The following is a 12,259-nucleotide window of genomic DNA, read 5'->3' as shown; positions in this document are numbered from 1 at the left end:
AAGGACCCCTGAGTCCAAAAACATTATTTTTGGGTGTTGGTCTATGTGTGTGTATGTGTGTATGTCTGTGAACACGATAACTCCATTCCTAATTAACCGATTGACTTGAAATTGTAAACTTAAGGTCCATATACCATGAGGATCCGACAGTAGGAAATTCAATAAAATTCAATTCAAGATGGCGGAAAAAATGGCGGATAATTACTACAACACTATGATGAAGTTCCCGTTTCAAATTTGGTTAGTTAATGAGGATTATTCTTTGGTTGGTATTTTGAATAGCATGGAATATAAATAAAAATAGTTATACATTTTTATAGTATACTGATATGAAGTTTGTAATAATTTAGCATGAAACATATATTGATCAAATGTCTGGTTGAGGTATTTAATTTAGTTGTTTTAATGACTTCTCTATATGCTTCCTCATCTGAGCTCAGACCTTCTAACCTATTTCAAATGTAAGTTTTTAAAATAGAGATGCTTCCCATGTTTTTCTGTTTTTTTTTCTACCGAGAGCGAAAAAGTGACACTTTAGTATTATGTTTCAGAGAGTAAAGTAGGCTCTTTAGACAGTAGCTGGAGGAATAGCTATATGTATTAAGAGCGTAATGCGCGACTTTATCGCTTGCGCAAAACAGTTATCATGCGACGCGAAGCGGAGCGTGATAATTTTGCAAGAGGGATAAAGAAGCATTACGCGCGAATTACATACAAAAATTTTTCTACAACTGCCCAAACCTGTTAAATTACTTACATCGGTGGAGTTACAATTACCGACTTTTTAGGTTAAGATCTGACCTTTTGGCGAGCTGCTTACCATCAGCTGATTAGCGAGCGTAAAGAAACTCTTCTGCGCATGCGCGAATGATTTGCAAGCGAAAAAGAAAATCTACTGCGCATGCGCGGATGGTTAGCGAGCGAAAAAGTAGATTCTCCTTAGAAATAGGCTGTTTTACGAGGAGAATTGAGTATGTAAATTCTTTTTTTACGCGCAGTTGTAGAAAAATGATATTTGTTATCAGATCCGTGCTCTTAATCCGTGTTTTTCAACAAATAAAATGTTTTTGAATTGAATAATCTTTGCTATTGAATTTAACAGGGTGTAATAGAGGGGTAGATATTGTTATAAATGTTAAGTATTGTAATAACAGGGTGTGAAATAGCAGGAGTTGTAACATTTTTGTTTTTATTTTGGCAACAGGATTCTACAACGCATGCGCAGAAGCTGTTTTTGGTTGCACCTCGACAGATAAGGTCATGGCTGGATCATTATGATGCTCATTTCGAACGTGTCATGGATGGAGTTGAGTTGGTACCTAATTCGGATTTGGTAAGTGTCAATCAATTCATCCCCGTTTTCGAAAATTCTCGTCATTTATTAATGGAAAATATATTTTCTTGACAGATAATTTACAGTTGATTATTTTTCACAATTGAAAAGACCTGTAGCTACAGTAATTTTCATGATATGTGACGAAATACGCGAAAATTGGTCCCGAAAAACGATCATGTTCCTTCAAGGTTTGAAGTAGATTTACTATTTTAAATGTACAATAAACACATTTAATTTTGAAGAGAAAGATGTAGAATAAGTCTATAATAGACGAACGCAATCTCAAAAAATAATCCCTAATTCAATTTCAATTTTCAATTTCAATTTATTAAAAACACACACAAAACAAGACAAAACAAAATTACAAAGATTTACGAAACAAATAAAACACAATAAAATGTTACAAATATAAAAAACAATGGGCTTAGTGATTGGGTGTGTTGGAGAAGAGAAAAAAAGAGAGGAAGGTACCTAGCCAACTATGGTTTCCCATGTAATAGGCAGGCAAAGAAGAGAAGAGAAGTAATGAGGAAAAAAAGGAAGGGAGAAATGGGGGGAAGGAAGAAAACAGAGGAATAGGTACTCAAAATAAAGGTAAGCGAGTCCACTGAAAAATGAAAAAACTAATGAAAAAACATAAAATTACATACAAAACACATGAAAAATATACAAAATCTGTTTAGCTCTCTATTTTTCATGCGTTGTGTATGTAATAAATTAAGGATTATTTTTTCAACGTTGCGTTTTTCTATTTTACTTATTCCGCATCTTTCTCCTCGAGATTAAATTTTCTACAAGCTCTGTAGAAATAGTTATTTGTGCAACTAGTGCGCAAAGTGACAGTTTGCTGCACCGAAAGAAACGTTTACGGAATTGTTTCTTGAGTGCAGCAAACGAACTTTGCGCACGTATTTCACATTAAATTTTTCCTTACAGTTACCATTGAATATGAGAAGTGGTTGATGATGGGTAAAATGATGGCTGAAATCCATCAAATGTTTGTCTGTATAAATTAATAACAACTTTAATTTATTTTAAACTTGATAATCCAATTGAAAATTAATAATCGATAATTCATTCAAATTAAAAATTTAAATTAATCCAATTAATTTGAAAATTTGAATAAATCTTAATTTCTAAAAATTTAACCGGCTGCTGTGCAACCGGGCCTTAGTATTAAGAGTGCGCAAAGTAATACTTTGCGCACTAGAGCGGAAAAGTGATTCTTTGCGTTCTGTAATCAGTGCAGCAATGGCCACTTCCCAAGGTACCTGTAGGAAAAATATTTTGTGTCTATTGTACATTATTTTACATAGTAAATCTACATCAAACCTTAGAAGAACTTGTTTTTCGGGACCAATTTTCGCGTATTTCGTCACATATCTTTAAAATTACTGTAGCTACAGGTCTGGAAACAGTTTTATCCAATTTTTCAGTTCATTTTACATAAAGTATGCCAAATTGTGCATCTTAATTAACAGCCAACAAATACCCGTAGGGCTTCGTTTCGGTAGGGGAACTGAAATCTTCCACCCTGTATAACTTGGTAACTAAGCATTCTCGGACCTATGTTAATTGGAACTTTGTTTTCTTCTTCCGATGAGAGGAATCACGCCCTGACGTATGAGCAACTTTTTTTTAGAACACTCTGTATAATTGATAATTATCATTTTAATGTTGTGCTTTTCAGTTGTACAACGACTTCACACTGTCTCCCTCTGTGAAAAGTCGACTGTTGGAATGTTTGGAAATGGAATCAGTGAAGACTGCTATGGTTAAACATTGTCCCAATGCATTTGGAATCGCCATTAAACACAAGTCGGGCTGGAAGATCACATATTCGGGAGATACGATGTTCTCCACTAATCTCGTTGAGCTAGGTAAATATGAATTGAATTGAAAGTATTATTCATTTCTTAAGAAATAGTAAGACTGTATAATTGTACAGGATCTGTATAATAAGTAACCGAACTGACCTCAGGAAACTTTTTATTGGCAAAATATGTACAATTTTTCTTTAGGAATCTTCAAAGTGGGACTACTTTGAAGATTCCTAAAGAAAAATTGTACATATTTTGCCAATAAAAAATTATATATGGAAATAAAATTATAGATGGAATTAAATAGAGAATGTATTTTTTCAAATGCTAATTAATATATAACTATTATTTAACGAAAATCTTAAATAAATGCTGCAAATCACCCCGAAGACTTCTGCTACTGCAGACATTGACAACAGGGTTAACAGCTAGATGGAAATTCGATGAGAACTACTATCCAAAAATTAGTTGCCAGCCCGGGAATCGAACCCGGTACCTCCCAATTGCTAGTCAGGAATGCTTACCCTTACACCAAACTGACAATCTCTGGATAGCAGCGCTCATTTTATACGAAGCCATAGCGGCCAACCAGTTATAGATGGAATTAAATAGAGAATGCATTTTTTCAAATGCTAATTAATATATAACTATTATTTAACGAAAATCCTAAATAAATGCTGCAAATCACCCCGAAGACTTCTGCTACTGCAGACATTGACAACAGGGTTAACCGAAAGGTCATCGAATTTCCATCTAGCTGTTAACCCTGTTGTCAATGTCTGCAGTAGCAGAAGTCTTCGGGGTAATTTGCAGCATTTATTTAGGATTTTCGTTAAATAATAGTTACTAGTAGTCCTGTGAACAGTAGACCTCACGCAGTTTTCTCATCCACAAGTATCTGATGTCATCTGCTTGTAATGTTAACAAACTCAGTTCATGTTTGAATTTGTATTCCATATGATATACAGGGTCTGTGCAATAAGTAACCGGACTGACCTCAGGAAATTTTTTATTGGCAAAATATGTACAATTTTTCATCAGATATCTTCAAAGTAGTCCCTATTAAATAAATAAATAAAATAAATAAATGTTTATTTCCAAAAAAACTAAAACTACAGCATCAATTACACAAAATATTAGATAAATTACAATATTACATACAATAGTTAGTTACAAAAAAATCTTTTAATGTGTCCTCTACTTGTTTAGTTTTTTCTGTGTATTGGAGTCGATAACACGCTGATACCGGATTTTCCAATCCCTGAACGCTCCCAGGAAGTCGGCAACCTCTATGCTGTCTAGAGCCCTCGTGGCAGCACGTTGAACGTTTTCCAGAGTCCCGAACCGCGTCCCCTTGAGTTGTCTCTTGATCTTGGGGAACAGAAATATGCCCGGTGGTGCCATAAACGGGCTGTAAGGAGGATGTGGCAACGTTACCCTCGACTGTTTGGTCAACTGCTCGGTGACGAGCAGGCAGGTGTGCGACGGAGCATTGTCGTGATGGAGGATCCACGGATCGGCAATCCCCGGACGGATTCGATGAACCCGGGCGGTTAGTCGACGGAGCACCTCTCTGTAGTACTTACTTACTTTACTTTATGTGGCTCTACAGTTCTGGGTGGACTTTGGCCTTCTCTACATAATGCCTCCAAACTTCTCTCTCCTGGGCTCTTCGTCGCCAGTCTGCCACTCCTAGCACCCGAAGATCGTCCAGGACGTCATTCAGCCATCTCCTCCTTGGTCTTCCTCTTCTCCTTGTCCCCATCATCATCTCATCCATCATTTTCAATGGGACTCTCTCTTCACCCATCCTTGCCACATGACCCAGCCATTCTATACGTTTTGCCTTTATGGACCGTACAATGTTTTCTTGCCCAATGGCTTCATCAATCTCACTATTATGCCTGGCTCTCCAATTTCCATCATCCCATTTTGGTCCCCAAATCCTTCTGAACATTTTTCTTTCAAATGAGCTCAGTGCTCTCTCATCCTTGCTCAAAATTGTCCATGTCTCCACCTCTCTGTAGTACTGGCCGTTTACAGTTTGGCCGGGTGGCCAAAACTGTGCCACCGTCGACTAACCGCCGACGGTGGTGCTTAACCTGATGGTTAATAAAAATGAATCTCAAATCTAGGCGACATTATCTTGATTGTATCTTATTTTAAATGTTTTTTATGATGTCAACTATAATTGTAATTTTCTGGTGAACCTCAGGTAAAAACTCGACAGTTCTGATTCACGAGGCGACAATGGGAGACGACCTGGTGGAGGAAGCGAGACGGAAGATGCATTCGACGACCAGCGAAGCGATAGCAGCCGGCCAACAGATGGGGGCTCAACACACCATTCTGACTCACTTCAGTCAGCGCTACGCCACACTGCCACGCTTGGACGACAAGTTCAACGACAGCTGTGTGTGTGTTGCATTCGATAACATGAAGGTGAGTAGTGTGATTCATTTTGAACTGGCAGTGTTGGTTAGGGTATTGATTGATTGATTGATTGATTGAGTACTTTATTTATGTAGATTACAATATATACTGGCTTATACACTTATATACAATAGCTTACAATACAGCAAAATTATAGATGAATTTACATGATATAGACTAAGAAAATAATTATTGAACTGTATATGATATGAAAACGCAATTTGTAATATAATAACTATAGATAATAATTATATTGTTATGCATCTACATAAATTGGCGGAGCTTTGGACATATCAATGTCCATTCTTCGGAAAGAATATTAAAAATATCCTCCCCACTAACTCTCTACCAGAACGTTAATTTCAATTTTTTACCCTAATTTCAAATTAGGGTACAGACACACTGAAGGCGGAGCGGAGCGGGGTGTGGCACTAACTCCGTAAACAAAGCCGCAGTGCATTCGTGTGACGTCAGCACAGGTAGGACTCCTACACCAATACAAATTTGTAGATTTCAGCTGATCTATATCAGCTAGTGTTTCTATTGGTGTAGGAGCCCTACCTGTCCTGACGTCACTCGAATGCACTACGGCTTTGTTTACGGAGGTAGTGGGTGTGGCGTGGTCAGAGCCTTCATGATACCCACAGTAAGCGTCTGATTCAAAGTGAATCTAAAGCGTCAAGCTTCAAGGGCAGTGGCGTATCCAGGGGGATATGGGGATGTATCCCCCCCGAAATGGAACCTGAATTTTTTGTGGCTGGATCAGTTACAAAAACTAGCTTCTAATGCCATATTGTACTATGTAAGTTGAGAAATATATAAAGGATGAGAGAATAGCACCATAGAGAAACAATAGCGTGAGTAGATATCCCATGGTATAGGGCGTTTATGTCGCAACTTTTACTGTTATCTCAAGCTGATAGTCCACGTAGTTCTTTCCTGTGAAGCTTTATGACGCTGGTAGTCTCTCATATTGTGCCGTTCATACACTCTTACCGGTCAAAACAGTAAACATCGAAAATAATCGACAGTAATCGGCTTGAGATAACAGTAAAAGTTGTGACATAAACGCCCTATACCATGGGATATCTACTCACGCTATTGTTTCTCTATGATAGCACTGCAATAGCATAGCAATGATAATAATGAGATATTTTCTTATAGACAGTGAGTGGTCTAGTATATAGGGACTAGATAGCTTATGATCAAATCAAAATCAAAATCAAAATCGTTTATTTATCCTTAATAATAATAACATCAACAGATAGAGAATAAGTTTGATACATAAATGAATAGAATAAAATGCCTGTTGTCAATGTTTATCTTCTAATTCCAGTTCAAATGTTTGATTATTTTTGAATGTTTATCCCCTACTTCCAGTAGTTGAAATTTTAACAGATGGGCACGTTATTTGACGGTCACGGCTAATATATAACAGTTGTGAGGCTCAAATGATATATTGAGGCGAGGTGGAACCTCCGTCAGGGACTTCCTACCAATAAAAGCCATTAGATTACTTTTATTATTTACTTGCAGGTAACTTATATTAGACAAGTGTCTAATTTAAAACTTGACAAACTGAAACTCGACCTACTGAAATCTTGAAGTATTCAAAATAGGTCTATAACCACCCTCGGTAAATTGAGAATCTATGAGCAAAATTTCAAGTTAATCAGTTGAGTAGTTGAGACGTGATGATGCGTCATTCGTGAATTTCCTATCCCCTACGTGTGTAAGCCAATTCTTTCTTTTATATCATGGATTATCCACGACATGTCACTTAATTTCTTCAAATAGATTATCATTATATATATTATGCTATATATTATCCATTGCATCAATGGAATTACATTGCATATCTCAATGTAACTTGGTAAAAAATCAGCTGCTGTGTAGACTATATTACATGCCTCTTAAACAGATCTGAATTGAGCATATCATCTTCTCTGATCTGAGCATATTATATCTGAGCCTATAAATATCTTAGTTTTGTTTCCAATCAAATCAAATCATTCTTTATTTTTGTAAAACATTACAATAATGTTAAAAACAAACGTCATATAAGTTAAAAGAAAGTCAGTTATACAAAAGAAATAAAGACGTCAAATTCCTAATAGCCTAGCTAGTCAAAACAATCGTAAAATACAAGATAACATTCAAGAACATCAGATTTGTCAATACAATCTCAAGCAACCTCATTGAATTATGAAACATTTTTCATTGTCTCCAATCTATTTCGAAATATTCATCAACAGAATACAAACATTTCTTTATTAATATTTCTTCTATCATGCTCTTAAATTTATTTGGAGGCAGCAATTTGTAATTATCTGGAGTAGAGTTATATAATTTTACAGACATGAAGTGAACATTTTTTTGAGATTTTGTGTGAGTGTACTGCGCAATTCTAAGTTTGTGTTTATTTCTTGTGTTAAAATTGTGAAAATTACTGTTTATATTATACTTTTCCAAATTACTATGCACATAACAAACAACATATAAAACATACAATGAGGGTAGTGACAAAATTTTTAAATTTATAAAGAGAGGTTTACAATGTGTATTAAATGGAACATTGCTGATTATCCTTACAACCTTTTTTTGTAGAACAAAAATAGATTTCGCTTTTACACTATTCCCCCAAAAAATAACACCATAAGTGAGGAGACTTTGAAAATGAGCAAAATATACATTAAGCAGGATGGATGTATGCACTGTCACACTAAGTCTGCGAATCATGTAGGAACCTTTTGCTAATCTACCAGATAAGTAATCTAAATGCGCGTCCCAAGACAAGTTCTCATCTAAATAGATACCCAAGAATTTAAGGGAATGCTCCCTTAACTCCCTAGTGAATCTAAAACTAATATCAGCGGTTTTACTCTTATTAAGTGATAGATTGTTTGCTGCACACCAGTCATTTATAATTAAATCACTTGAGTTCGTCTCTCTTACCAGCTCAATTTTGGACTGACAATTAATTTTTAAGTCGTCAGCAAAAAGGTAGCCATCAATATGGATGCTATCAATAACATGGTAGGTCATTAATGTAGACATTGAATAAAATTGGTCCAAGAATGGAACCTTGAGGTACTCCTTGTTTAACCCATCTACCATTCGACAAGTTTCCATTCTTACAAACAAGTTCTTTACAAACATTCTTTCTCTGCTTTGAACTCGGGCTATCCTGTTGCCAGTATGTCTTGAAGGAGATTAGCTTTTGATGTTAGCATTTTTGATACACCAACCCTAACAGCCATTAGCCGTTTTCACACCGATATTTCGCCGACACGACATACAGACAGGATTTACTCTGATGGGCAGTATAAGAGGAGGCTGCGGTTTATAACTGCGTGACGTCTATTGTTCACAGTACTACTAGTTATAGAAGATTAGTTGGAATTTGACGTTTCCAGTAAAACTTCACAATTTTTCTCAATTTTCCAGGTGCGACTGACTGATCTAGCAAAACTTCCACTCTTCTATCCGGCACTGAAGCTGATTTTCGCTGAACACATGGAAGAGATGAATCTTAGAGTTTTCCGACGCGAAATGAAGCAACTCAGAGCCAAAGATCGTTTGGAAAGTAACAGACTGAGCTCTTAGATACCGGTGCCCGGTTGCACAAAAGCCGGTTAAATTTTAACCGTGATTAATTTTGAAAATTTTTTCAATTTAAAAACCGTGACAGCTTCTCGGATTTTTTTTCGTGGAATTAATCACGGTTAATATCTAACCGGCTTTTGTGCAACCGGCATCTAGTTTTGTAAATTATAGGCCCGGTTGCACAAAAGCCGGTTAATTTTAATCGTGATTAATTCCACGAGAACCAATCAGAGAAGGCGTTATTGAAAAGACAGTTTCTTTGATTGGTTTTCGTGGAATTAATCACGGTTTAAATTCAACCGGCTTCTGTTCAACCGACATCTAGTTTTGTAGATTATGGGCCCGGTTGCACAAAAGCCGGTTAAATTTTAATTGTGGTTAACTCCACGAGAACCAATCAGAAAAGGCTTTTTCGAGATGAAGGCTTATCCACAAAAGCCGGTTAAATTTTAATCGTGATTGATTCCACGAGAACAAATCAGAAAAAGTTTTTTTGGAGAAGGAAGCTTCTCTTATTGGTTCTAGTGAAATTAATCACTATTAGAACTTAAACGGCTTTTGTGCAACTGACACATAGTGACATGAAATGAACACTGAACACAATTGGAGATGTACAATAAACAAGAATCATAAGTTATTTATCATTAATGATAATTTATTGTATAATAAACATGAATGATATTATTATTATCATTAATGATGTTATGATTAATCATAACAGACATGTTTACATTGGAAATGATCATTGTATACAAAACCAGACATGAATAAATCTGTTGCTATGTTGGTAATTGTTTATTTATTTTATTCCATACATTTATAATCGTCCATACAGTGCTATAGTGAGGTCGACGTTGTAATGGCACTGAAGAAAGATGGGAGAACAACGTTGCCTATTCTCTGCCTTTCCACTGCCTTCTATAGAGGATAGCTGGAACCGGTATATCTGATGTAATATCAACTGTTCGTTCTCGTTCAAGATAATCGATTATAATGTCAAGAAAATATATTTTTCAATGATTGAATAAAAAAGTTTAATAATTGATATTGAATTATGTTGTTAATTAATTATATGTCTACATTGTTATGAACAGTCTGGCAACGTTGCGGAGGGAGGAAAGGATAGCGCTACTGCTTTGTCGAATGATAGACAAGGATAGCAACACCAATGTTAATCAAATACTACCATTTTAATATTATCACTCTAAATGAAAAAACAAGTTTCATGATATTGACTGGGTTTGGCCTTCCCCAGGGTACAGTCCTCTCACCGATATTATTTTTGATATACATTAATGATCTCTTAAAAATAAATATTAATAACTGTACTACTTTATCTTTTTCCTACAGTTACGTTGAAAAGTGGCCATTGCTGCACTGATTACAGAACGCAAAGAATCACTTTTCCGCTCTAGTGCGGGAAAAATTTTTCTGCACTCCAGATTTGCAACATGGCAACGCAAAATACTTAGTAGGTTATATGGAGCAAAAGTGCAGCAAAATCAAAATGAAGTTGGTAACAGTGACTGCTGTGGCTGCTATAGTGAGCAGACGTGCAACGAAGCACAACGCGCTAATTATTACTATTAGATATTATAACGAGGACAGCAACAGCACAGTGCCACCACAGCACACACCACACAGCTGCCCCCCCGCCATTCAAACACTACTAAGTTATTTGATGGATTTCAGGCAATTTTACCCATAATTACCCACTTTTCATATTCAATGGTAGCTGTAGGAAAAACTTAATGTGAAATACGTGCGCAAAGTTCCTCTGCTGCACTCAAGAAACCATTCCGCCCTCGCCTACGGCTCGGGCGTAAACGTTTCTTTCGGTGCAGCAAACTGTCACTTTGCGCACTAGTTGCACAAATAACTATTGCCGATGATACTGCCTTGGTTTTCACCGGACCAGATTGGAGGCAGGTGGAGCGATTGCCGGATCGGGTCTGGCTATTGTGAAGTCATGGCTGGATAACCATTCATTAACTCTAAATGCAAAGAAAAGCGTTTACATGGCCTTCTCACCCTCAGTGAGATCAGCCCCCCGGGAAGGGTCACATGCGGGTATTAAAATTCACTCCCCTGACTGCGCCTATTATGCATATCAACGGGTGAGGCACGAGGACTGTGGTTGCAGCTCGTTAGAAAAAGTGAATGTAATTAAATACAGTATTTAGGCGTTATGTTCGACTGTCATCTGAAGTGGAATGCTCACATTGATAGTCTGTGTAGAAGATTGAGACATGTCATATACAAGTTTCATAAATTGAGCGGTCTCGGGGATGCGAATATAGTGAAACTAGCCGTCAGGCTCGCTTCGCTCGCCATATCCGTCTAGCCAGGGGGCTCCGCCCCCTGGACCCCCGACTGGATCATCTAAGAATAGGATCAGCAGGCTCGCTTCGCTCGCCTGCATTTTTCATTTGGGCATTTTTATCATTTATATTAGGACAATCCTGTCGGGGGTCCAGACTAAACGGCTGGCTAAACGGATATGGCGAGCGAAGCGAGCCTGACTGCTAGTAATATTATATTGACAGGATTGAAGTAGCAGTGCTTAATCAATTTTTCCGCGATAAATGCATTTAAATCTTCAACTTGGTGCCAACCTAACAAAGTCAACTCAACTTAATGCCAACCTGACAAAATTATCAATTTAGTTGCCAGTTAACAACTGTTTCGGAGAGGTACTCTATCTAGATTATAGTTCTATAGTAACATATGATATGGAAATTTCAATTATAATTAAGAGATTGGGAGAAGAAGAATATACATGCTAAAAGACGAACTTTAAACCCTTAAAAACAACCCTTAGAGTTAAAATATTGCCAAAAGATTTCTTAGTACGCCTCTAAAGGGCCAACTGAACATACCTACCAAATTTGAACGTTTTTGGTCCGGTAGATTTTTAGTTATGCGAGTGAGTGAGTGAGTGAGTCAGTCAGTCAGTGAGTGAGTGCCATTTCGCTTTTATTATAGTGAAATTGGTGTACTCGGCATATGCTCAGTCCATTTTTCAGTATGGAATCAGGGTGTGGGGTGGTGCCTTGGATACGCA

At 36.9% G+C, this 12,259-nt stretch overlaps 1 protein-coding gene across 1 annotated transcript in view; it reads left to right on the top strand.

Annotated features, from left to right (window-relative positions):
• Positions 1-9,986, top strand: part of LOC111057914 (ribonuclease Z, mitochondrial-like) — a 44,690-nt gene extending 34,704 nt beyond the window's left edge. The window contains exons 13-17 of the mRNA XM_039435170.1: positions 1,155-1,333; positions 3,027-3,216; positions 5,372-5,598; positions 9,037-9,246; positions 9,409-9,986. Of these exons, the coding sequence (XP_039291104.1) occupies positions 1,155-1,333; positions 3,027-3,216; positions 5,372-5,598; positions 9,037-9,195 (755 nt within the window). The 3' untranslated portion in view covers positions 9,196-9,246; positions 9,409-9,986. The remainder of the gene's footprint in view (positions 1-1,154; positions 1,334-3,026; positions 3,217-5,371; positions 5,599-9,036; positions 9,247-9,408) is intronic.
• The last annotated feature ends 2,273 nt before the right edge of the window (positions 9,987-12,259 follow it).

The sequence above is a fragment of the Nilaparvata lugens genome, chromosome 8, assembly GCF_014356525.2.
Source record: "Nilaparvata lugens isolate BPH chromosome 8, ASM1435652v1, whole genome shotgun sequence".
Lineage (NCBI taxonomy): Eukaryota > Metazoa > Arthropoda > Insecta > Hemiptera > Delphacidae > Nilaparvata > Nilaparvata lugens.
The sequence above is the reverse complement of the archived record's forward strand: the minus strand, read 5'-3'. Positions and strand labels throughout refer to the sequence as shown.